This window comes from Ixodes scapularis, unplaced genomic scaffold, assembly GCF_016920785.2.
Source record: "Ixodes scapularis isolate PalLabHiFi unplaced genomic scaffold, ASM1692078v2 PGA_scaffold8__174_contigs__length_109621045, whole genome shotgun sequence".
In the NCBI taxonomy this organism is placed as follows: domain Eukaryota; kingdom Metazoa; phylum Arthropoda; class Arachnida; order Ixodida; family Ixodidae; genus Ixodes; species Ixodes scapularis.
In genome coordinates, this window is record NW_024609883.1 from 78152506 (window position 1) to 78180354 (window position 27849).

Consider the following 27849-nt stretch of genomic DNA (forward strand, 5'->3'; position numbering starts at 1 on the left):
TGTATCTCTTCCTGCTTTTCCCCAGCACAGCACTCGTAGAGCCAATCACTGCGATCTTCGGAGGGAACTCGGCGAAGTACGGAGGCGGAAAAACGTTTTTACCCCCAAAAAGAACGAGGTCTGCGAAGTGACACCGATTTTCACGTTTCACACGCCCACGTTGTATACCACCCAGCGTCACATCGGAAACTTTTTCTTTTATTCCTTCAATAGAGGGCATTTATAAGGCTACAGCTGGCGGGGTTATCGCGTGCACAAATGCTGCCTTGACGACGTCACAGTAACATCGCGACTTCATCGGAGGGGCGCTCAGAAATACGTAGCATTTATAGGTTTTCTGTTACACCATGCCCCATTATAAGGTGACATGACACCGGTCACGTGACGATATGACGTCATGTGACGTAACAGTGTTACATAACGTCATATGACAGCGTACCGGCATCACTGCTGCACTCGCAAAAGGAGGAACGCGGAAATGCGATAGGTTCAAGCGTTTTTAACGGATTTACGTATTCATGGGTAAATGCGACGAACTTCACGAATGCAATGCATTTAGAAGACACTTGGGAAATGCTCGAGACAGGCTTTATTTTTATTTGCCGTCTTAAATTATAGTACTCGCATTTTTGTTTCGAGTGGGTGTTTTATCTATGTAACTCATTCATTATGAGAAATTAATTTACTTCTAATTCTTCAGTCGAGGAAAAGTACGTAGTAAAATTCCCGGCATGTTTTCTTTTATTCTTTTTTCTATATTCCTTTTTTCTTTGCCGCCAACCTCGCTTCTGGCTTTGACTTTGGCGTGGTTTCGCACGCGTGTGTGGGTTCCTGCGGGCGAGCGATCGTTTGTGTGCTGAGAGGACGGGCTTGGGGGTGTATAACGGGTTTCGGCGAGTTTGCCGAATGACTCGCGAAGTGTCGCGACGGCCTTCGAACGCGGCTGTTTGTCACCGGAGTCTCGAACGAAGGCCGCCGACACATTCACTGTTGGCATTCGAGAGGATTTCGTCACGTTTCAATAACTATAGGTGGCCACACACAATGACCAGTTCACTATGGGTATACTGGGCAGCCCGATTCACATGGTGCGAATTTACTTGCGATCTCACAAGTGCGACAATAAACGCCACTGCTTCCACCACGCTTTTTTTTTTTTTCCTTTTTTGTCGCACGAGCAACGTCGCAACTGCGAAATCGCAAGTAAAAGCGCACCCCGTGAATCAAGATGCGGACAGCAAGTTCGTCTGCTTGGGGGGGTTGTGGGGATATTTAGACAGCGTGTAGTTGGTCCGCCATTAAAGTAGCGACGAGTCACACGCTGTAGATGAGCCATTTAGCGAGTGCAGTACAACCGCTATCCTGGGGTCTTTAACGTGCACCACGCATTAGTGATACACGACCGCACGCCGGTACGATGCTTCGTCTGGTTCTTGCGGAGGGTTTGCGGTGATATCAGAACGCAGAGCTCTGCTTGGCTCCGATTGAAAGGATACTGGGCAGAACTCAAGGCAGCTAGCGCTGAGGTCTACCCCCTGTCCTTCCAATCAGTGCCAATCAGAGCTGGGTATTTTGATGTCACCGACCCCTGCGCAAGAAGCAGACGAACTTCTGCTCCGTATTAGTTAAATACCTACCCAATTCGTGCCCGGTAATCCGACCTTCCCCGTTCTTATCGGCTAGTAGCGCAATCTCATGCATGGCTTCACGCGACGTCAGCGCTAAGGGCCATTTTGGGCCATTGCTTGTCTATGCGCCGAGAAACTAAAGGAGAGGAGGGGACGAGTGCGCGCGTGGACGTATAACAACGACGAGCCCCGGTTCGAAGGATTAGTGGGTATAGTTTTCAAGAACCAAACACCCTTACACCTCAGCAGCATCATAGGGTGTACTCTCATTACTTAACCCCTTTCTTGGACCCTCCTAACACCCTTCTTACACACTTTCTTATTCTACAGGGGTAAAAAGGGTGTTTGAGTCGTATCGGACACCCTTCAAACACCCTTCACATTAAAAGTCAGTGTTATAAGGGTGTTTTTCGCATCATTACACCTTTGAAGGTGTAAAGAAGTTTACCGTGTAGACCTGAAGCTAACTGACTGTCTCCACTGCACTCGTCGAACGCGCTCGCATGCGAAAGCAAAAAAAAGCCGGACGCCGGTCTCCCGCGTCATAGCGCGTTCGACGAGTGCAGTGGACACGAAGGCAGCTAGCGTTAAATCTACCTCCTAATCATTCGATTCAGAGCCCGGCATCCTGACGTCCCCTCTCGTCTGCTCCTCTGCCTCGATTTCTCGGCCCCTTAACTAATGCGCCGTTTGCAAACAAGCCCGCGTTCGCACAAAACCAGATTCGCGTCGAGTGAAGCTTCTGCGCATGCGCCGACATCAGCGCCACCGCAGCAGTGTGACGTCACACCCGCGCGCGTGACGTCACCGACAGGCTTAAGAAACGCAGCGAGGGTTGAGTCTCGGGCATCTCATTATTCCTCCGCAATCAATAAGATTGCTAAACTCGCCGATAAAAAGTACGATAAACTATGATCACGAAGACAAAAGCGTTTCCAAGCTGTCAATTACTGAGAGAAAAAAAATTCGGTAGCGCGCAATGCATGTTGCGGAAGGTAGGCGCTCAGCAGCAAGGTGACCACAATAGCCGCTTTTAAGATGATCGGTATATGTTCGTTGATTTGGTTACCAACGGTTGTGTCCCATTACACCAAATACCTTGTCACTTGATCCTAAGCAGAAGCAAATTAGGCGTGTAATGTTGCGAGACCGAGATGTAGGTTTGTTTTTGAGGTGTATGGCGGACCCTGCAACGCGTGACGTATAGGACGAAATTTATGAATATAAGTACGGGTGCAATGATTCATTTCGCGCTAAGTTGACGGGGGTCGGTGGTAGCTAGCTATACCTATACGTGCTCATTGGACCCCGCCGGGCTACATTCTCAAGAAAAAAGGGTGTTAAAAGGTGTATTCTTACACCCTTTGTCCCATATAATACACCCCCAAACTTCAATTCGACATACAGTGCCCTACAGTCGAATAGAGGGTTCGAAACTTTACGAGGGGCTTGATAGCCGTGTGGTACAACATTTTAAGTAGCTAAAGTACGTATCAAAGACCACATAAAGAAAACACCGAGTTTTTACAGTAGGGCCAAGAAAACCCCGATTATTTTTTTCGTGTTCAGTAAAACGTACATTAGCTATTTTAATAAGTCGTACCACACGGCTATCAAGCCCCTCGTAAAATTTCGGGCCGTCTGTTCGACTGTAGGGCGCTGTATGTGGAATTAAAATTTGAGGGTGTATTACATGGGACAAAGGGCGTAACGATACACCTTTTGACACCCTTTTTTCTTGAGAGTGTATCACGTTGTGTCTGCTTTCTCACGCTCATAAAACGTGGTAAAGTAAGAAGAGAAAAAAAAATGGCAAACGACCTTTATCTCGAAAGTTCCATGATCCATGAAATGCAGTAGTGTGCGATTGTTCAAAATTGTTTAGCAGACATTAAGCCGTCGTTCCGAGGGAATGAAGAACCTTTATCTTTATCATTTTCTCCGCTACCTGGAGCGGAGAAACTAGGTGCGTAGGTCACCTGTCGTCGAGTTTCCCGCTGTATTTAGTGAGGAACCTAGATTGGTGTATGGGTATCGTGACGTCAGGTCACGTGACATCGAATTTCCCGCTAAATTTAGAGGGAAAATATATTGTATTATAGGTCTCGCGGGATCAGGTCACGTGACATCAAAATTCCAGCTAAATTTAGCGGGGAAACTGAACTGGAGTATAAATCACGTGACATGGAGCCACGTGACATCGATTTTCCAGCCGACTTTGGTGGGGAAACTCAATTGGTGTATAGACCACGTGACGTGACGTGACATCGTGTCACGTGAGTCTAACACCAATTCTGTTTTCCCGATAAATTTAGCGGGAAATGCACAGACGGACGGATCGCAACCGAACAACAATTGCGGAATTTGAGGGTTCCATAAAAAAAAATGTTATGCCTTAATAAGCAAAAAAAAAAAAAAATTAAAAAAGCTCGCGATCGTTTTAGCTATGCGGCGAAGTAGACGGACGCTCAGTCGGTTTTCAAGATTTATACGTATCGTGCTACGCCGCAATTCACTAGCCGCTGGAAACTTGACAACCGAAGGGCGTGTCAAAGTCCCAGACATCTTATTACCAATCAGCAGCCAATAAGAGCGCGGCATTCGCCGACTCGAACGCCCAAGGTCCAATCACAAAGCAAGAAGCGTGGACACAAGAAACAACGCTCCGCGTTTCGAAAGCTGTCAATAGATTTAGCAGATCGTTCCGTTGCCTTCCGATACCCCCGATAACGATTCACTGCACGCGCAAAGGCGGCGGCGGGGTGTCGGGTATCGTTCTCGCTGTCATCGGAACGATATACGAAGTACAACTCTCTAGTCACTATTGGCGACTCCTGCGAAATCGCACGCACCCAGCGGCTAAAAGGGAACGCTTTGGTAAGCTCGCCAGCCTTCGATCGAGCGAATCAGATATTCACAGCGCCCGGGGTGGTCTAAAAATGTAACCGTCAAAGTAGGTTCAAAAATACCTGATGAAAATCCTCAATCGAAGCCTCAATGACCAACATTTAATCATGCTGTCTCCGTTGCATTAAGGTATTCGCTAGTTTTTGTTATTGTTTTGTATTTTTCTTGTGAGCGTTTTTTTACTGAACGGAAATTGGAGCGCTGTAACGCTCGTTTTCCTCCTTAGCAAATCTGATTAAAAGGGGGCTTAAATGCCTGGCTCCCCGCTTGCATCGGAGTGGTAGTGCATCCAGGAAGGAACTTCTGAGAATGCACTCATCGCTGCCAGCTCCGACTATCTCGGCGAAGCATCACACGATAAGAGAAGGCAGGAAGGAATCGCAAACCGTGGTACGCCAGCATAACTCGCCATGCTCTATATAAATTGCAACCAACGTCCGTTTATATAGACATGATTTAAAAACGCCTTATACAATAACTCATGAATAACACGGGGGAGGATAGACGGGAATTAATGGGTCAACACATAATATGAAAAAGCAATGTTTGAGGTGCAAGTGAGATTGTGTATGCTGAACGTTGGTGTATACGTATATATTGAAACATTGTTCGGGAGCAGACATTGTTCGGTTTTCTCTTTTGTCCCACCCTATGTACACTTTTCCGCCCCCATTGCCCAGGGTTTACCGGACAGGCTCAATAAATCATGTAACATAGTGTTGCAGAAATGAGGTTTACCTTTGTTCAATGTAATTTACAGCAAAATCATTAAATACCTGTTTAAACACTTTAAACTAAACAAAAAACAAACAAAAAACACCGAAACCTCCTACCCTTCAAAGCAATTTTTTTTATCTTCTTAACGTTTTTTGAGTTCAGAAAGTGAAGAAAAGCAGGGAACGAGAACCTGTGACGATATCGGAACACCGAGTTGTCGTCGTCAACTTGCGGTTGAGGGAAAAAAAACAAAAAAAAAACACCAAGTAAGCAATTGCGAAAGACGACATATGGACAGTAAACTCCATGTACAAGCTATACATCCTTCGTGATGCCCGAAAAGTGACTCTACGAGCAGCATCGAACCTGCCAGGGCGTTATCGTAGAGATGTTAGGAGCCGCACAAGACACCGTTCAAGACATCTCGTACAAGGCGCCCGCCACAGAAACCAGTACACACGTACTAACAGAATCGGCCTTTACACACTCACACATACACACATAGTCCAAGCATCAAAAGATCTACGTTTTGCAACATTATTGCTGCTTCCAGCACTTAGAGCGCAGTATTGCCGGTCCGGGGATTACGTTGACAGACCTTGTCTTTATGTATCAATCCAATGTGACCTTTTCCACGAGTCCATTGCGACAGCCGCCTCTCTACCTCGTTTTTTTTTTTTTTTCCTTTCTTTTTTTTTTTTGGAAATATCTTTATACTTTGAGCGGAGCCCCGTACATCCATTTAATAATGTAGGAATGCGAGTTCTTACAACACGGATAATACGACGTCCCGTCCGACCCGTCAACGACGTCTCTGTACTCTTGCTTCAAATGTACGATAACGATGACTTTTTGTCCACCGCAAGAAATGAAAGGGTCAGCGTTGTTTAATTTTTTTTTTTTTGTCCTCCTTGGGGATATATTTTTTCTTCGTGTTGTCGGATCCTTTCCTCCTTGCGGCTTTTTGTTGTTGTTGCAGCCGTCCCGTTGCCTCCCCTCCTTAGACATTGTATAACCGTCCACCAGAGGTCAACCGCGTCGCAACTTCCTGAAAAAAAAGATATGGCGGGGCACGCTAAGAGAAGTTTCGTTCTTTCACATATCCGGCGACGCTGAAAAAAAAAAAAGTAATAAAACGGGGAATAGAGGTGGCTGGTTGCAGGACAAACACAGCACGCCTAAAATGACGAAAGAAAAAACAAAAAAAAACAAGCAAATACAAAAAATATAGGCGAAAAAAAAAAAAAAAACAGCGTAATAAAAACCGGAAGGTTACGTCGCGAATTTCACGGTAGTCGCGGGGAGTGCGAGCACTTAGCGATGTATACGTCTGGGGAGTGTGCCTCGATAACAGAGTGTTTCCGACCGCTCGATGGGCAGGGTCACGTGGTCCATGGGCCGTGTTAGCGATGCGTAGCGCCAGTTCGTCTGCTTTTTTTGCAGGGGCTTTGGTGACGTCAGAACGCGGTCTGCCAGCTACCCTTCAATCAGAGCCAATCAGAGCTCGGCGTTCTGACGTCACCACAACCGCTGCAAAAGAAGCAGACGATCTTGCGCTCCGTACACGAACTGCGAGGTGCAGACGAAAGCGTTGATCGTCTGCAAGCGTCTATACGCCCGATTTTCTGCTCGCCACGCGACGACGCAATGCGTGCGCACTTACAAAAAATCGAAGCAGGAGGCGTCCGCCATGACGTTCCCAAACGCACTCCACGTCTCTTTTTCATTCATTCATTCATTTTAGAGCGCAGCTCTTAGGGGCCCGTTCCCGGCTTGAGCGGCGTCGCCGTCGCCGTCGCCGTCGCCGTCGCCGTCGCCGTCGCCGTCGGCGTAACCAAGGTCATCCCAAGGTCACGTGACCCCCAAGGTCACGTGACCCCTCCAGGTCACGTGACCCCTCCCAAGGTCATCTCAAGGTCACGTGACCCCACGTGACTCCCAAGGTCACGTGACCCCTCGAGGTCACGTGACCCCTCCCAAGGTCATCTCAAGGTCACGTGACCCCAAGACCCCACGTGACCCCCAAGTCACGTGACCCCTCTGAGGTCACGTGACCCCCGAGGTCACGTGGTCTCCTCCCCAAAGTCACGTGACCCCCAAGGTCACGTGACCCCTCCCAAGGTCATCTCAAGGTCACGTGACCCCAAGGTGACCCCCACGTGACCCCCAGGTCACGTGACCCCCAGGTCACGTGACCCCTCTGAGGTCACGTGACCCCCCGAGGTCACGTGACCCCCCCTCCCCGAAGTCACGTGACCCCCCCCCCCCCCCCCCCCCGAGGTCACGTGATCGCCCCCCGGAGCATATTAAAGAATGAGGGGAGGAGGAGGGGTATACCCTCCCCTCAGTACCCTTCACTCCTCCTCCTCAAGAGCTGCGCTCCAATTCGGCGTTACAGGGATTTGTAAACGGCTTTCACTTTTTATTTTATGATATGTCAATAAATATGCAATCAGTGTTTGAACATATAGCCGAAGGCTACACGTCAGGTAACGTATGTGCAACATAGAATGCAAAAAGCATAGCAAAATACAAATGTGATGGATAATTCTAGATTTTAGTATCCCAAAACACAGTTATGAGAGATTTCTGATCTTAAAGGGGTCCATGCAACGATAGCCGCTTGAAATATTTTTCACTTTATACGAGCTTACTGGCACTAGAGGGACACAAATATACTCGCAGGCAACGCCGCTGGCCAAGAAACTCTTTTGTTAAGGTGTAATTTCAAGGACAAAAGCGAGCGTTTTCATTCATTCTGTCCTTCGCAAAACTTGATGACGTAGCTGGGCGGGCGCAGTACCGCCCAGTGGCGATATTTGAATGCGGCTCATAGATTAGACCCGAGCATTACGTGGGCACTCGATTTGGGCTCCTGATAATCAATAGCTCGACAAGCATTCGGGTAGTGGCCCGTGTCCAGTCACTGCTATGACTACAATAGCCGAACCATAACAATGTCTGGAAGTCAGCGCGTGTCCTGTGTTTTTGCCAACCTTGGCGCGTGGCTATGATCAACACTGGCGGCAAATAATTGGCTCCAGATCACGTGGCCGCTTGTTCTGACTGCGAGTTGAGGGGAAGAATGCTGCTCGTTTTAATGCGACAGCATTATTAAGGTACTCATCGCAGACATCTGCCTATGTGTGTTGCCTCTAATGTAGTCAAGTACAAAAATTGCTGCTTCACCTTCACAATGCTAGGTATAGTATTCCAAATTAAGGCACCTTTAAAGTCAATTATTATTTGTTCATAGATAGTGGCACATGACGGTAACTTAAACCGATTACTCCCTCCTACGTCGCGTCGGAGATTTAAACAGACTTACGAGAAGTGGGTCGTTGGATTTTATTATTGTATGAACTGTCCAGGCAATTTTAGACGTAAAACGCGAACTGACCAAAAAAAGAGGTCTACTTGGGTCGGTAGTTCTTGAGTGTGTAAGAATTCTCAGTCCGTTTCTGTAAGTGAATTATTGAGTTGCTCCCTCTCGTGAGTCTAGGCTCCCTCCGTCTGTGTCGGTCATGTTGCGCCACCTGTTGCGTTACACGCGCTAGGAAGTCGGACACAATGGGCTTTGTGTTTTGTCTGCCTGCGCGCGCTGTCCGCTTGACCTTGGAAGCTTTGCGGCGTCTGTGTCCCCCCCTTTACAGCGCTTGCACCAGGTTGACGGGAGGTCTCCTTCTTAGGATCTGCCGGCAGTGTCCTTTTCTCGTTGTCATCCTCCGTCCTCCCTCCGTCGTCTGTATGCGGTTTTTATCACTCTGCGTTTATTTCTTGCGTGACTACGAGATGGGGCTTCGGGTCGTGGAAGCCTCGGGCAAAGCTCCCGACTGTGTCTTGCGGTAACGGGCGACGTTTAGTGTGACGCTCGGCTCACGGTTGTTCGCTTAATAAGACCACATCGTTTAATAGCCGAGTACTCAGCTACGCTCACGGGAGTGGAAGCCTTATACATCGCTGTCTCTTCAGCAATGTTACTTCGGCAGTCGTAGAATTACTATGCGAACTCGCAGTTCACAAAGTTCTCATCATCTCGAAATTCGGAGCTGTAGCCTGGTAAAAACAAAGAAAAAGAAAAACATAAATATATATGCAATCAAATACCAGGGCATATAAGGTCATATAAAAACTTCACGTGCCTTATATAATTTATATAAATTCTGATATGTTCTTTAGACAAATCCAGGCACGAAGCCAGAGGGGGGGGGGGGGGGGGGGGTGTCACATGGGGCCCAGGTTCTCCCCTCCCCCCTCCGGCCCGAAATCTTCCATTCTGCTGGGACCTCCTCCCCCCTCCCCCTCATACAGCATTTTGTCATGGGTGCCCCCCCCCCCCCCCCACCTCCCCAAAGCAAAATCCTGGCTACGTGCCTGGACAAATCTCATGTTTTTGTTTTGTTTTTTTTCTAAATAGGGTGCTTTTTTGTAGTTGTTATTGTTGTTGTTGCTTTTTGTGATTCGGACCGGTGTTTATTGGTAGGACTATTTGTTTCAGCCCCCGTTAACAACACCGCACGGAAGAGAAAAAATATAAACGGACAAACTGTGTTTAGTTTTAGTTAGTACGTCAGACGGGTTCTGCATGTCCGCCACTTAGCGTACGGTAAATATCGCGCCAATGTTACACAAACTCAAATAAGAGTTCAAAAAGTGCCATAAGCTACCCCTCAACCCTCTTTACCGCCAGTCACTGCGCCTCCGCGATGCACAATAGGCAGCTACGCAAGTCGCACTAACGTCACATAACTTGCCATGACTACTACCTTTCCTCGTTGGTCCAGCAGTGATTCGATGCCGCCGGTCCGTGGCAGCGTTTATTCGACGCATTCTTAGGTTGTATCAGCCTACAACAAACATTCTACTAATACAAACTTCGTCTATAACCACCAGCAGGACCACTTTTGGAAACTGAGGATACACTAACTGTAGTTAGAAGCTTATACTTTTTTTACAGCACTTATTGGGCTGGAAAACCAGATGAAAAGCTCTTGAACAACACGGCCGCACGCCTTCCTTGCAAAACGAAACCAAGCATAAGCATACAACCAAAGAACCATCCGAGTCTGAACCAGTGGCGTCATAAGGGGGACAGGGCGGACCGACCCGGGTACATTGCTCAGGGGGGTGCAGCTGGGCAGTGAAAAGGGGATGGGGGGGGGGGGGGGGGGTTGTCGCGGCGGGCGACCGCCCTAGGGGCCGCCGACCCTAGTGACGCCACTGGTGTGGACATCCACGCATCAACATACGTATGTAACGAGACAGATTTTGACCAATGGACGTCCAGTCTCGATGCACGTTTTGAAGAATAGGATCAATCAATTATCAGTCATTCGTGCCCACTTCAGTTGGCTATGTTTACATGGATGCGATTGTAGAGCACTGTATCGAGGTTGGACGACAATCATCATCATCATTCATTTTCCTTGAGAACTTGAAGACGGTATTATTACGCAAGGACCACTTCCTTGTGTAATAGCACCTTCTTCGAGTCCTCAAGGAAATTATAAAATACATATAAATATATAAATATGAAAAAGAACGAACACAATATTAACACAACACGAAAGCACTGCATGTTATCCAATTTAGGGGTTAGAAAGGAAGATAGATGGCAGCAGTTACTTCAAATGTATTAGTGTTAACCATCGGAGTGATTGGGTGGAAAGGGTATAGAAGGAGGAGCATTGAATGTGAAGGATTGGTCCTCTCTCTATTCGATGGGATTTAGTCGTATCCATTCAAACGTAGCCTGTGTCGGCTGTGGGAGGGCTGAAAGAAAACAAAGGAAGAGTTGTGAATGCGAGTGGTTTTAAATAGCTATATATGAGCAAAGACTATAAAACACAAAGACAAGCTAAAGCGCCTCGTTAACGGAATACACCATCAGTCCTCGGTAATATCTTGAAGAACTCCAGCTCTTTAATAAGTCACGCTGGACTACAGAGTTCTAAACATCTTGCATGGGGCGGGCGTGGCAGGATCGCCTATAAATAGACATACACCCGAGCAAGCGGGAGCAGAGTCGCGTTCGGCATCTTGACGCCAATCGACCTAAATCTTTTATCGCATTATTATTAATGGACAGCAGCCAAAATATTCGTCCTATCTCTTCTTGTCATCTACGATTTTCCCACCTCGTAGCAGAATGGCGACTTGCCCCGTAGCCGATCGGAGGCCCGCATCTTCCTCTTTCCTGGACTGCAAAAAAATAAACCATGAATAAAAACGTCCGTTTTTCCTCTGTAAGAAAAAACCAAAAACAAAGCAAGCACTTATTCCTCATAAAGTCCCTTGATGATTGTTTTTACAAGTAACAACAACTAAACGAATGACGAAGCACATTCTGTAGGAAAAAAATAGTGGCAATCAGCCCACGCTTCTGCTCTAGAAGCGTAGAAATCTGGGCGAGTTGGTGATGCCTTGGAACGTGAAATACAGCGCAACAAACGGCGAACCAGTAGAAGAGTATACACACAGACAAGGCGCTGTGCGCCTTGTCTGCTGTACTTTGTTTTCTGCTGCGCGCCACTATTCGCTTCTTAAAATCTGCACCGTCACGCAGTCGGCGCTTCAAAGAATGTCGCGACTTATAGGACCCAGTTATCTAGAAACTTTAGTTGCTCATCCTCAGATGGTTTTTAATCCCGCTTAAAGTACCAACCAATATTAACGACGAACTTCTTATCGACAAAATTTACTCTTTGTAGGTATATCTGTGTGAGCAATTCTGCTCTTTTTACATCTTGTGATGAATCAGCCGGCAAGCAACGTAATCATGAAATGTAAAGTTAGGTGCGAGAAAGTCGCGCTCTCGGGCTAAGAAATATATTTCTGGAACCCGCACTGGACATTGCAGCCGCACAGCCTTTGGGGACCTGTCAAACGATCGCGTTTCTTTAGACTTAATGCGCAAAGATCACGTTGTAAGTCGTGCCAACTAACATGGCACTGTTCAGAGCCATTCTTTGTTACATTTCAGGTTGATGCTGCACGGCACGGATGGAATGCCTTACTCACACGGCTTTATGCTGCAGATGCTGTCCTTCCTAGCACTATCTTCAACAAGTTTCATCGGCCAAACGGTCTACACCTCGTCGTATGAGACAGCCGAATTCACACTGCTTCGGCTGCGAAATGACTCATCGCCTTCATCTGATCATCCAATCCCCGTGGTGATCGTTCCTGAGTACTTCCATTAGCTGAACCGCCAAGGGGCACTTCCGCTTCCACCGTGGCATTACCATCTACAAAAGGACCCTGCTTCCACTTCGCCGCTGCACTCTAAAAAAAGTCTGTGCGTCTACTTTCACATACAACACTCGGAGAGCCAATCAGCACAACTTACGGAGGCAGCTCAGCGAATGACGATGCCGAAACATATGTTTAGACCAAAAAACGCAGTCTGAGTTGTGACATTAAGCAATGCAAACGTGAGGTTTTGCATTGCTTAATGTCACAACTCAGACTTCGTTTTTTGGTCAACATATGTTTCGGCATTGTCATTCGCTGAGCTGCCTCCGCAAGTTGTCCTGATTGGCTCTCCGAGTGTTGTGCGTGAAAGTAGACGCACAGACCTTTTTAGAGGGTGGGGCACGACACGGACGGAATGCCTTACTAACACGGCTTTATGCTGCAGGTTAGTTAGGTACCTAAAGTATGAAAAATGTTTTCGTTCCAATAACCTTCTTCTTTTTAAAGTGTCGTGCCCCTTCGACAAAAAGTGTCTACTAACACATGATTGATGTGCTAACCTCGGCAGAACGCTGTTGTCAATTCCCGAGTCGCTGTGGCTGAGTTCGATACTGCTTCTGGCTAGTGACATTGAATCTAATACCGGACCTATGTCGAAACAGCAGGAAGAGCAGCTCGCGTCAGTTTGCTATTGTAAAAAAAATAGAAACTGGTCAAACAACAATGCTGAACAGTATTAAGGAACTAGAAGCGAATCAGAAACAGACTGAAGCAACGATCAAATCTTTGGAAGAGCGAGTATCACTGTTAGAGAATAATCAAGCGCCTACCGCAATGAACTCTGTCCAGCTTGAAAACGAGGTGCACCTGGACATTCTTGTGTCTCATCTTCAATCGAAGATTGATGAATTAGAAAATTGGTCCCGAATGAATAATCTGATCTTTTTTTGAAATAAAAGAAACAAGTGAACGTGAAAGCTGGCTCGATTCCGAGAAGTTGATTATGGAACCGTGTGAATCGAAGCTCGGTGTAAAAGTGGAAAGCATTTCCAGAGCACATCGACTAGGTCTTTTATCAAGTGATAAGCACAGGCCAATAATAGCCAAATTCTTTAATGAAGAGAAATGGGAAGTGTTCTTTCAAACGGATTTAAACTAAAAGGCACTGAATTTACCGTTAGCAATGACTACGCAGAAGCACTTCAAGTCAAGCGTAGAAATCTGCTTAAATTTTCTAAAACTGTCGTGAAGGCTGGGGACAAAGTACGCTTGCGTTTTGACAAACTTTTTGTGAATGACGCAGCATATGTCTGGGACAGTGCCCTTGAATCTGTAGTCCCACTAGTAAACGCCACCGATATAGATGAATGACATGTCGACTATTCGTTATCGCAAACTGTTTTTCCCAGTTCCCCTGCATGTGTCAATATGCCGTGTCGTAATCTTGATGTACCTGCGTCCACTTGGCATTCTGCTGAAATAAATCTGAATGTTTCGTATACCAACATTCGGAGTGTGTTATCAAAGCGAGATTATATATTATCTTTGATTGAATCTTGCTCGGCTAACGTCGTTCTCTCACGGAAACCTGGTTAAATGATGAACTGGATGACTCCATTATTTTTGAGGGCGTGTCATCGTTTACTATATTTCGTCTGGATAGACAACAACGCAGGGGTAACGGGGTTATGCTTGCTGTCAGGAAAGGTATAGTTTGTACACGTATTTGCGTTGACACGTCTTTAGAAAGTGCATGGTTTTCCATAAAAACAAAATATGCTACTGTTGTTTTTGGAGTGTGTTACACATCTCCTGATTGTAAATTGGGCTTTTTTTCAGCTTTCCATGATATACTTTGTGATTTGTCATTACGGCTTTCTGGCCGCTGCTTTATAATTTTCGGTGATTTTAATTTTCCTTCTATAGATTGGTCTCAAAGTCAACCTTCTTGTCAGGGTGACATTGCGGAGTGTGAAAGTTTTATCGAGGCTTGCCATGACTTCACCCTCTCTCAACTTGTAACAATACCTACACACTCCACTCCTTCGACCTAAAATATTCTTGACCTCATCTCGACTACACATCCCAACTTTTTTCATCCAATTACTACCCTTCCAGGGTTATCTGATCACAACGTCCCCTTTGCGCAAATCATTCTGCCAGTAACAAGAAAGGAAACCATTCGTAAATCCATTAGATGTTATGGCCGGGCTAACTACGATGCAATAAACAGCGAATTAGCCCTTTTTTATGAACAGGTTTTCTTGCATAACTTTGAAAGCCGCACAGCGGAGCAAAACTGGGAGCTATATAAAAATAAAGTGAAATATCTTGTTGATAATCATATTCCTGTTATTTTCCTTAAGACGTCAAATGTGTCTCCGTGGTATGATGCAAACCTGAGGCGCCTAGGGAATAAGAAAAAACGTCTATTCAGGCGTGCCAGGTGCCGTGACAGTTCCTCCGACTGGCATGCATACCATGAGTGCGAAACAGAATATAAGCAAAAAGTTGCTCTAACTAGAAATTCTTACTACCAAATCACTCTCCCCAATATGTTCCACAGAAACCCCAAAAAGTTTTTGACAGTAATAAATCCTAAATCGGCTGATGCATTAAATCTTATTGATATATCAGGAAATTCCCTACCTGACCTCGAAAGTGCTCGTGTTTTGAAATCTGCTTTTTCTGCAGTATTTTTATGTAAGAATACAGCCCTGCCTAGTTTAGATACGTTTCTTGGACATGATCAAAAGGAAAGTATAACGATTAATTCATCTGGTGTTGTAAAACTAATTGATAACTTGAAGGTTTCTTCTTCTAGTGGTCAGGATGATATTAATTCGAAGGTTTTAATGAATACTAAAGCAATTTTCAGTGTCATATTGTCCGCAATTTTTTCACAATCTTTGCTTTCTCATTCAGTTCTAGTGACTGGAAGGTCGGTAAAATTATCCCGTTATTTAAATCAGGTGAACGCAGCTCCCCCTTAAACTATCGGCCCATATCCATTACAAGCATAGCTTCAAATATTTTTGAACATTATTGCATTCGAACATCATTCGCTTTCTAGAGGAAAATCAATTAATTTTTAATTATCATCATAGGTTCCGGAAGGGTCATTCCTGCGAGACTCAACTCGCAGGATTCATTCATGATATCCATCTTTCTATGGACTTTGGTTCCCGAATTGATGTTATTTTTCTTGATTTCGCCAAAGCGTTCGACCGGGTTCCACATAAGCGTCTGTTGCAAAAACTTACCCATCTAAAATTAGATAATATCACCCTGTAGATCAAAGACTGGCTTTCTGACCGAAGTCAGTACACGGTCGTGAACTCTCATAGTTCAACTTATATTCCTGTGTCTTCGGGTGTTCCTCAAGGCTCCATCCTTGGAGCCTTGCTTTTATTTATATATATTAATGACTTACCTTCTTGTATTTCCTCCCGCATCCGTATTTTTGCAGACGACTGCGTTATGTATAGGCAAATTTCGAACGAAGAAGATAGCATGAAACTATAACATGACCTCACTAACCTATCATTGTGGTGCTCGACTTGGCTCACGAAGCTTAACCCTTCTAAATGCAAACTCATCTCATTTGTTAGGAAAGATACCTTTTTTTCTCATAACTATTTTATTGATTCTAACGTTGTTGAGTCTGTTTCCTCTTATAAATACTTAGCTGTTCACGTCGACTCGCATCTCTCATGGAATTCGATCACTGTTATCATTGTGCAATCGCTCCTTGGGCTACCTAAAACATACACTTCGTTGTGCTCCTCCTCACTTAAAGAAAACTGCACACCATTCATTGATTCGGCCGAAACTTGAGTACGAATCGAGCATCTGGGATCCTCAGCAAGCATATTTGATCACTGAAGTAGAAGCCTTTCAAAACCGTGTCGCGCGCTTTATTTTTTTCTGATTATTCTCGACATTCCAGCGTCACCTTATTAAAACAGAAAGCCGACCTTCCAGAACTGTCCTTAAGACGCAACCTTTCTTGCTTATGCCTTTTTCATCGCATTTACTATGCACCATCTCTCAGCCAAGGCACCCTAAAACAGTCGCATTTCGTTACACCTCGTCTTGTTCACTCATGTAAGATTGACCGTTTCACCTGCCGCACTTCTTTTTTTGTATTCCTTTTTTCCCAAAACAGCAGTCTGGTGGAATGATCTCACAGAGCGCATCATCACCGAGATTAACCCTGATAGCTTTCGTTCTCTTATCAGCAGCCATTTAGGCATTATATGGCACGATTTCTTGTATGTTGGCTATACTGGGGAAGATATTTTTTGTTGCTTGATTTACGATGTTTTATATGTTTGCACTGTTCCGCATGTTTTTATTTTATTATTTTTGTGTGTTTCATATATTATGTACTTAATCATCCCTTATATAATGTCCTTCCCAGAAGGGCCTTTAAGGTATTTCAATAAATAAATAAATAAATAAAGTACGCTCATTGAACAAAGACAAGGCAAGTCAATGTACACTTGCAACAATTTAACAATGTTAATACCATTCTTGGACTATACGTGAAAACAAACGAGTATTTCAAAGTACCAGATCTATGGTTGAATTCTCTCTTTAGCACGTGAAGTCTGACCTTCGTGAAATAACACATCGCATATAAAACAAAAATACTTTTTTTTCTGTTCTTGTTTTGTTTGAATGCTTGTATGTTATTTATTATTGTTACTTAAACCCATCTTCAAGAAACAAATACAGTGGCTAATGGGGATAACAGCTCGGTAAACAGAGAGAAATAAAAGGAACAACCACAACAGGTTTGCACTGTTGTAATTCCCTCTTTTCTTCGTCTGCGTTGTCTGAACTCTTCCATTCTGAACAATGTTTACCAACTGGCCTCATTCGCTACTTTAGTAGAGTGGCTTAAATCGAACATGTACTTTCTACAAAAATTAAGTATAACCGTATCTTTCAGTGACAACCTTCGTGTTCTTTTTCACTCTTTCCACTTGATTTATAAACACATAATATAATATATCCCAAACTACAACGTATTCAAAGATTGGTCGAACATAGTAGGAATTGAAATTTACAACGGTGTGCAAAAGACTGTTTAAAAAATAGTGTTTCGGTGTGATTGAGCACTTGCTCCCTCTCAAAAATAAGGTTTTTTAAGAGGACACTTCCGCGGTGCTGAAGTTAATATATTTTCTGGATTTGACCCAAAAAGTACTTCTCGAATTAAAAAAAAAATACACATTATATATATATATATATATATATATATATATATATATATATATATATATATATATATATATATATACATATATATATATATTGTTATGAAATGTTTAGTGCTGTTCATAGAAAAAGCATTTGACTGGGTGTTAAATAAACCATTTCCCCCTGAAGAAGGTTTTAGGTTCCCAAAAAAAGCTTCTAATCGTCAAAAAAAATTTTCCAATAAAGATTATTAAACTTTTGTGTAAAAACTTATTTTTAAGGTATTTTTAAGTAAAGTAATATATTATTTGAAGTATTTTTATGCATAATAAATGAAACAATTTGTAGCTGAATTAAGTTCCATATCCTTTCAACGCTATAAACAAACTTTCTTTGAAAGGATGTTTCTTCAGTAATCTCTGGGACAAGTTTTTTTAAACACTAAAAAATATTGTCAAGGTATATATAGATTTTTATAATCATTACAGGAATTAAAGACATGTTTCCCCTGTTGGAAGACTCTCTACTTGAAAACCGTCTGACTTACCAACCAACGATCGCACCAAAACACATTCTGATTAAAATTGAATCGCAGCATGTGTAGCGATACTGACCGCGATTCAGCACGTCAGGCACCTTTTTCTCGAAAGGGTTAGTGCACATTATCTTTGCTGTGACCAATAAATAAAATCACCCAACCCCGTGTGCAAATTCAGAGCACTGTTTTTCTTACTCCCTGTGCCTTTTAACTGAGACCACGAACCCTTTGGTTCAAACACTGGAGATTTCAATTCAGACACAGTACCTTATGGTTCAGATCCTGAATCCTTTATTTAGGACCATAATTCTTTCAATTAGAACCCGAAACTTTTTCATTCGCAGCTTTAACGTTCTGATACAGATTATTAACCTTTTTCATTCAGACCCTGAACCATTGATTCAGACCAAGAACCTTCGGATTAAAACCCTGAACATTTGACTAAAACCTTGAACATTTTGTTAAAACCCTGAACATTCTTATTTATATCCTAAACCTTTCCATTCAGGCCCTGAACCTTTTATTCCAAACCCTAAATTAAACCGTCAATGTCAAAATCAATTTTGATTGCAGCCGTGCATCAAATGACCTAATTCAAAACAAATATTGATTCAGACCGTGCATCGAAATCAAAAACACAATAGAGAAATATTCGTGAATTCAAACATCGATAGACAAAAAAAGCGAGTTATTGTGACACTAACCCGGATGCTTGATTTGCCGCGTGTGTGCTTTGCCTAGATACTCGTCTTCGGAACGAGCGGCGCGCATGGCGACGCTGGAAAGTGCTTCACGCCACTTTGACTCTGTCCCCAATGGCGCTCAGGCAGAACGTCAAACAAACCTCCACGATTCAATCCAGCGCGCAAGTCAGTCACAAAGACAAATCCCCTCCCCTCTCGTGGGACACACACAGGGAGAAGAACCGAGTCGCAAACTACAATAAAAACAACGACCTCGAAACAAAGCATCAAGTTGGCAGAGGCGGTTTCTTTTTTACCAACCCACGTTTTGTTTTCTCAACTCAACAGGCGCACGTCCTTCGACCGGTGCTGGCAACTTTTGGCGACTTGCTTTGGAATGTCGAAAGATTTCGATCTAATCCAAACCATTGTTTCGTCTGCTCCATCATATATGAACAAAAAGCCTGGTTGCGAGTCAGCTGATGCTGGTAAAACATAGTGAATTTACCCGAGAATGAAGTTTTTGAAATGACGACACAAACACAAAGTCTAGACATTTTGAGACTTCTCTGTGTTTGTCTTGGGTTTTTAACGATTCTCATTCGCGGGTAAGGTCAACGTGTGTGTCATATATAACTAGGATTCCGTGTTTTCGGAGTTTATTTCTCGTGAAATTCGGAGGGGGTTTTTCGGAGTCTGTTTTTCACCGGGGATTCGGGGTTTATCGAAGTTGTTGTTGTTGTTGTTGTTGTTTTTTTTTGGGGGGGGGGGGAAGTTAGATTCCTATTTTTCTTAGAAATTTGGAATTCATTTTACAGCATATGTTTTTTTTTTTTTTTTTTTTTTTTTTTAATTGAAAAACTAGATAAATAAGGTCCAGCTAAAGAAACTGAAGTGGAATCTTCTCGGGACCACTGACCTTGTGCTCTTACAAAGTTTAGTTGTAAAACTCCGTCTTTTTTGCTGTTTATTTTGTCGCTATGACGTCGAAATTCTGAGTTTTTCGGATAAATGCGAATCGACACAAAATTTACCGGCGAGCGTTTTTGGATTCTTTCGAATTTATCCGAAAACACTGAATTCTACACATAACTTAGTAGAAGTTTTTTTTTTTTTTTTTTTTTTTTTTTGCGACCGGAGTGAGTGGAGTAATTTTCATGTTTTCTGAATGTGGCCAATCCCGAGAATTCTTTGGCAGCCGGCTTTTGAATGTCGAAAGAATCCAATCCAATCCTATACAATTGTCTACTCCATCGTATATGAAGAAAAAGCGAGGGTGCAAGTGAGCAAACGCGCCCTGCCGCTCGATTCAGTTGTCTGCGTCGACGTCCGCCGTTGGGCCCTGGCAAAATTTTTGGCCATATTTCTACAAAAAAAAAATACGCTTTATAATTTTACAGCAAAATATCTGCCTGTAAAATACACCTTTGACGAAAAAATTAGATTGCTACGTACAGGCGGCGATTCTTACGGCTCATTTTCGATCGAGTCTCGAGCCTGGTTATCTCAGTCACCCTAAAGATAGTAAATACGGCGACGAGAAAGAGCTCAGGAAGGTCCCGTTTGCGTCTCGAGTCTCGGGCATCTATTGACTCTGTTCAAATATTTTACTTTCTCTATACCAATGCCACATAACATCTGCTCACTAGGAAATCGCAAAGTGCTTCGAATCTACGTTCAAAACACCTCGTAATCTGCTCGATTGCATTTACTTAGACGTCAAAAATGGTTTCCACGTACTACTGGAAAGCGGTGGATTTCGTGTGTCCAGGTATTTCTTTTTTTCTTCTCGTGATCCTTACGCATATTAATTCCTGTTTTCAGATGAGGTTGCTGTTAATCATGCGTTGCGGCGGCGTTAGCTGAACAACAGTTGTTGTACTGCCCTCCCCCGACCCCCCTTTTCCACTCTTTACTCTATTAAGCAATGTCAAGCTAAACCTCTTCAAGCAGACGACATATTGGACAAAACTGGAGAGGTAGAAAATAATATCGGAAAGGTAACCTAGCCTCGATAAAGCAATAGGGTGGATTGTCACCAAAGGTAGGCAGACAATTGATGTAATCTATGGATGTTTTCTCTAAAGATATGTTAGGAGCTACGAAATTGAGCGTAATATCACACGAAGAAGTTGTATGTACTTGGTTTCACCTTGAGTCCAGACGCAGCCGATGCTACGAGGTGGTGTGGCCAGTCAGACAGCGACAAAAGCGCTCCGTCATTGTGTACGCCGTGTTTCCGTAAGCGTTCTATTCGTTGGGCCAATCCTAAAGAAAAAATCCCCAGTGACTTGCGCTTTTGACGCTTCTTGATTGGTCCCATTAGCTTGTAGCGTCGGCTGCGTCTGAACTTAAGCTTAAACGAAGTATAGCGTGTACGCATAGCTCAAACCAACTGAGGTCGCCATTTGTTCTTAACGTCTTCAAGAAATATTCTAGCACTTTTTTTTTTTTTTTTTTTGCGGCGTTTGTTTTTTTTGCACTCACGATAGTTCCGGAGGCGGCCGCGTACGGGCTACACTCAACATAAATGCGTTGAAATTTCACATTTAAGAAATATAGAAAGGTAAGCAAAGAGGTAGTTTGGTCTAAAAGTGTTAGTTACGACAACTCGGCTTCCCCGCCCTGAACGGTCGTTAAAGGTGAAGCCCCATTTCAGGACGAGGAACATTCAGACATCTGTTTCAAGACACGTTTCACTCTCAGATCGAAAACGCGAGAGCAGTAAGTTCTAGACTTCATACCCTGACTGAAAGTAGTGTCCATCAATCAAACAGGACTTTGAATGAGAAGCAACGAGTGAAACAAAACTTATTTGTCATGGACTGCAGCGCAGCGAAACGAGGAGGCGACCGAACCGCAACCAAAAAGGCGCGCTCCTGACGACAGACCCATGACGTCATGCACCGCCTACGTCACATTCCCCGGCCTCGTCCAATCAGCGTCCTCCTCCTCGCTTTCGAGCGTCGGCCCGACTCGTACCGCTCGGCCTAAAGCAGTCGCAGCCAAAGCACCTTGAGGGCCGGTTGCGCCGCCGACTGGTTTTTCGTCCGAGGCCGCCGACGGCGTCTTCGCGAAAGTTTCGCACGCTTCATTCAACTCGCCGCTCTCCGAGTCGACACCGACAAACCGAAGAACCGACCCGATCTGAGATCGCCTTACCTCTCACAGCCAGAACAGCCGAGTCATGTTCAAAGATTTGGTGTTACATCGAGTGGACGACTACGCTGGATCCGGAAGAAGCGTCCAGACGACGACGAGCGTGTGAACGGCGTGCGCGGTGCTGTGTTGGTCAAGTCGTGTGGCCGCTGTCGCTTTTTTTTCTTTCTTTTCTGTGGTGCGTCGCTGGGCCGTCGCATCGGAGCCTCAGGATTTGTCGCATGTCACCGTGATTCGCACCCGGAGACATGGCACAGCCCAGTATGGTCACGCTGGCGACGTACGTCGCCCTGTCCTTGATGGTCGCTTTCCATGGAAGGCTCGTGTCGGTAAGTCCTCTTTCTATTTCAAGCGGACCCTTGTAAACAAATATGAAAGAAAAAGTAACGATCAGCTTATTGTTAACGATTAACAAAAAGTTGGTGCTTCGGAGAACGGGTTGGTGTCTGTGTCGGATGCTCGAACATAACTACTGTCTGGAGCCGTTTGTTTTAGACATCGCGAACAGCTGTTTGGCAAGGTGTCAAAAACGAAACTCCGGATGGTCTCACAACTGGGATGTTGTTTCGATGAGGACGCGATATGTCCAGGTTTCAATGTGCTTAATATTGATTACAGTGTTAGTCATTACCCCGTCGCACAAGCTAAGAGCAGTGCTGTCAAAAGCACAAGTACAAAAACGCGGCTTTTTTTTTCTCTCTCTTCTTGCGCGTAACAGTCTAATACAGAGTAATACTAGCACAATACTCTTTAAAAAAAAAAAGTTCCTGTGGATGGTGGTCTTTCACAACACTGTATCGCAGTTTTATTCGATAATTGTATTATAGACAAATGAGGTTGTCCCACGTGAGAGACTGGTGCACGAACATATAATAATAATAATAGTAATAATAATAATAATAAGCGTTATTGGCTTGTGGAGCGCTGCGGCACCGTACATGAGCAACCAACAGCCGGTACCACGGAGATCCGCGGTGCCGTACGCGGTGATGGTTGATTATATGATAATATTTATATACAAAATTAGTTACTGGTGCCACATTATTAAGAGCTTCGAAATTGTAATTATCGAATAATATTCTTAAGTCTATCGGGTTTACAACGAGCCACCTTTCCGTTGTAACACAACCCCGATATGCGCCGCTGTACCGATCTCATTTCCACCATGTCGAATGTAATGTAGACACGCTTTTGAGCGTGCCGTGGACGATCTAACTCGTGCTCGAGAAATTAATTGATGCGACATCCGACTCACGTAGTGTAGGACGCTTCGATTAGTGGGTTAATTAACGTGCTAATCTTCGCCGCCCGTCCTCAATGCTCGCTCGCTGATATATAATTAACGAATTGATTTAATTATTCAGCGCGACATTTTGGGGTAGGCACGCACACGCCACTGGGCCGCACAGTTTGTTCTCGTCGTATAATGAAAGCATCGTGTAACCTACTCAAGCAGACGCAGCGTTAAATAAATTGGGAGAGAAAAAAAAAGTCGTGCGCCGCCTTTGCATTTGTGGTCGTTACTCGATTCCCCCTCTGGTGTTTGCGCGTGTGTCTGCCTTCCTTAATCTTTATTTCATGCAAAACGCATTCGGTTTTCAGCAGCCGGTGCCGTTCCTTTGAGAACGAGTTGCGGATTTCTTCCTCCGTCACCTGTTGCGACCTTTCATTTTTTTCTCTCTATACCATACGTGTGTGTGTGTGTGTGTGTGTGTGTGTGTGTGTGTGTGTGTGTGTGTGTGTGTGTGTGTGCGCGCGTGTGCGTGTGTGTGCGTGTGTGTGTGGGGGGGGGAGTTCTGTTTTGCGAGCGTGATGTGTGTGTGTGTGTGTGTGTGTGTGTGTGTGTGTGTGTGTGTGTGTGTGTGTGTGTGTGTGTGTGTGTGTGTGTGTGTGTGTTTTGCAAGCGCGGTGTTAAAAGTTTGCTATTAATAATGTGGTTTGACTTCTTCTTGTAACCGGTACGTGTATGTCGTAAGAAAAAGCCTCATCAAATGCTCGGGGTTCGTTTTTTTTTTTTTTGTGTTTTTTTTTTTTTTTTTCATTTGCATTACTTGGTTTCTAAAGTTTTAGAAACATTACGATGGTCAGCAATATTGAAAATTGAAAGAGAGCACCATATAAGATGTTTATTGCGCTTCACTTTTGTTGTGGCGGCTTAGATTGTTATCATTTGAAAGAATATTTATATATACAACGGGCATGGTAGCGGAGGGCCGAAGGCGTGAGTATAACTGAGAAGAAGAGAAGACCCTTGGTGAAAACAGCCACAACGGACGGTTTCGGCCGGAGCCCGGCCGAAACGTCGAAGAATAAACCGACCGCAATTCCCTCTGGCGCTTCTGGTTCGTGTCGTGCATAAGGAGCGAATCTAAAATACTCGTAGTAGCGTACACCAAAGACTGCACCTCGATGTGCAGAATACAATATGTGTGGTAGGCCTTGTGCTGAGCTATTCGTAACTTTCAGCGATGGTGGTACCGCGGTGCGAGAATCGCGCTCCCTAGCTCCTGGATGATTGGCCTCGTAATAAAGGTGCTTGCCTACATCTTCTTGACGTGAAAAAATAAACTGCTCGTATATAGCAGAACCATAATTACTTACGCGTCGCAGACCCAGCCTCGTACTGCTGTTCTATGACGATCATCCAGATGACAGCCATTTTGATAGGCGCCAGCGCGCCCCCTATAGGTCGTGAAAGTTGCGAATAAGTCGGTGACAAGATAAGTAACTAGCAGAAGCCCCGCCTCCAGCACGCGCTCGTTGCCTTTGGCCGGGCTTTGGTAGTGCGTGCGACGAAGTGTAAAGGCAGCAAGCTCACTCTCAAGCAGAGCTGGCAGTAATGTAATTACTGTAATGAAATTACAGTAATTTAATTACTTGTTCCAGTAATTAGTAATGTAATTCATTACTTTTTGTAGCAGGTAATTTAGTAATGTAATGAATTACTACAGCGACGGTAATTGTAATTAAATTACCTAATTACTTTTTCGCACCAGGCATATTTTTTGTGTCCACAATACACAAGAGCGCTTTTCTTTTTATTTTACTTTTTCTTTTTCCTCTACACCTTTCCAAAAAAACGCTCTTTGGCCGCCGCTATGTTGCTGATGCTAATGCGGCTGGTGCGACTCTCGCGCCCGCTATCAGCTAGACATTTTCTGCCACTCTCTTGAACTGTAAAAACCCGCTCAGCGCGATTCTCTACCTATGTTTTGCGGTTTTGCATTCGACGTTTTTTGGCCCCTCTTAAAGGAGCGATGCAACAATTGTTGTACTTTGCGCAAATACCGCTTAAAACGGATCCCTAACGTTAATGACCTATGAAACACGCGTTCGTTTTTCACCCCGCGCAATAGAAGTCCTAGAGAAAAATTAAAGAAAAACGAACAGCGTTCACCCCCTCGACTCACAGCCAGAACAAGTGGTCACGTGATCTGGAGCCGATTATATGCCGCCATTGTTGATCATAGCCACGCGCTGGGGTTAGCAAAGCGCAGGACACGCGCTGCGTTCCAGACATTGTTATGGCTCGGCTGTTGTCGTCGTTGCAGCGATTGGACACGGGTCACTACCCGAATGCTTCTCGAGCTAGCAATTATCACGAGCCCCAGTCGAGTGCCCAAGCAATGCTCGGGTCCAATCTATGAACCGCATTCAAATATCGTCACTTGGGTGTACTGCGATCCCCACGTTACGTCATCCAATTTCGCAAAGGAGAGATTGAATGAAAATGATCGCTTTTGTCCTTGAAATTACACCGCAACAGAGGAGTTTCTTGGCCAGTGTCGTTGCGTGTGAGTATCCTTGAGCCCCAGGTGTGCCAGTAAGCTCGTGTCAAGTGAAAAAAATTCCAATTGAATATCGTTGCACAGCTCCTTTAAAAGTGTCCGCTTACTTTTTTTCTGATGCATGCTGCATGCGTACCCTCTCTGTGTTATCTTCCACTGTGAGAAATAGGGCTGGTAAGTTTCTGCCATTCGAGCTTTTCTGCTCGACATTCTCGGGAAACGAAGGATTGGAAGTAGGTCGAATTAAGGCCCCTGGTGGAACGGCCCTCGACGCGATTTTGCGAACAATGACAATAGTTCTCCCCCCTCCCAGAGATAATCCGCGTAGGGTCCTCAAACATCTCCAAAAATAGTTGTCCGGGTTGGGGTGGGAAACGGATCAGTCGCGTGCGTTCCTCTGTCTATCGGTAAACATGTTATTTGTGAGCGTGAGAAATGCATGCCTTTCGGCTATCTTCTGTTGTTAATTAATTTCGACAGCTAAACGCTTTGTCGTTTGACACGCGGCTAATCGAACGGCGCCGTAAAAACTTACCGAAAAAAAAAAACTAACATTCCAGTCGCATTCGTTCTGTCACGCGCGTACCCAACAAAAATAGTTTACTGCTTTTTTTTCAAATATAGTACAATGCTTCCCAATGTCCTCGGGAAAATACATGCACCATGAAACACAAAATGCAGTGGGAAAACACGAGAATTTAGTCGCCAGCAGTGTTTGAAACTGCGCCTACGCAGGCTGCGCCTGTGTAGGCACAGCCTGTAAAAGTATACAAGAGTAATGCGAAAGTAATGTCATTACTTTTAAAAGTAATTTGTAGTGGTAATTAATTACTTTCTGGCTGTGGTAATTTGTAATGTAATTTAATTACATTTCAGCAATTTCCAACAAAGTAATTAGTAATGTAATTTAATTACAAAATATGAGTAATTTGGCCAGCTCTGCTCTCAAGGCATGGGGGATCGGTGGTCTAGTGGGCCATAGCCCACACTAAATTCACTCGATCGTGGGAAAGTAGCGTCATTGCCTTCTCTCCCTGCTAGCCGAACACAAGCAGATACTAACATATGGTCGACCAAACCTCGCAAGGTGATTAGCTGATGGTTCTAAGTTGCCATGGCAACCGCCATTTCGGCCCCTTCCAATATTCCAAGCTTCGGGAAGGTCGTACTAATCTCGTCACTTTAAAATCGCCATGGAGCATATCATCGTATACTGGAAGCGTTCCTCGCCAATATAAGCGTCTTTGGCACTGTGCATGCAATCAACTTATCAATTACGGTCATGTCCACGGATCTCTTACGTGATATTGTTGATGCGTAATTCAAGACGAGAAAATTATTTTTCAATGCCTCCAAGCACCGACACAGGGTATGTATGGTGGCAGTACAAAGATGTATGCTTGTTTCGCCAGTGTGTGGATAGCAAATTTCGGTATACAAGAAACGTCTTTATAAAGCTACCCGTCACCAGCGAATTTAGATCGGCTCATGGAGAGGTAAAAGAGGCATTTCTCATTTCATGAGGTAAAATGGCGACCATACGGGGAGCTTGGAGTTACTTTCTTACGATCCAGTTACTTTAGCGCACACCAGCTCGGAGCACGTGGAGCGAAAGCCCGCGCTGCGGAACCCAGGGATCCTGGGTTCAGTAATCACCCCTGCCCGTTTAGATCTGGATGAGCATCGTACCGGCGTGCGATCGTGTATCACTACTGCGTGATGCACGTTAAAGACCCCGGGCTAGCCGTTGTACAGCGCTGTCTAAATTGCTTATCTATAACTGTGACATCACAAGCCCACTGAGGCTGACCAACTGCAGGCTACATACACACTACATGATTATTACTCTTAAGGCGGCGCGGGTCTACTACGTTCTTACCTTTTTCCGACTACAGCCTACCTAAAGAAATGATAGGCCCTTGTTGCGGACGAACTGGTTTAATGAAGTCAAAATGAACGTTGATAAAAATGTTCATTAAAGGGGCGAAGCACTGACAGGTCAACATCTTTTTTTTTTTTTTTTAGTA

The 27849-nt window shown here is 44.5% G+C and overlaps 1 protein-coding gene across 1 annotated transcript in view; it reads left to right on the forward strand.

Moving 5' to 3' along the window:
* Window positions 1-21862: 21862 nt before the first annotated feature.
* LOC115328902 overlaps window positions 21863-27849 on the forward strand; it is a 111728-nt gene continuing 105741 nt past the window's right edge. The window contains exon 1 of the mRNA XM_040215277.3: window positions 21863-22363. Coding sequence (XP_040071211.1) covers window positions 22283-22363 — 81 coding nt within the window. The 5' untranslated portion in view covers window positions 21863-22282. The remainder of the gene's footprint in view (window positions 22364-27849) is intronic.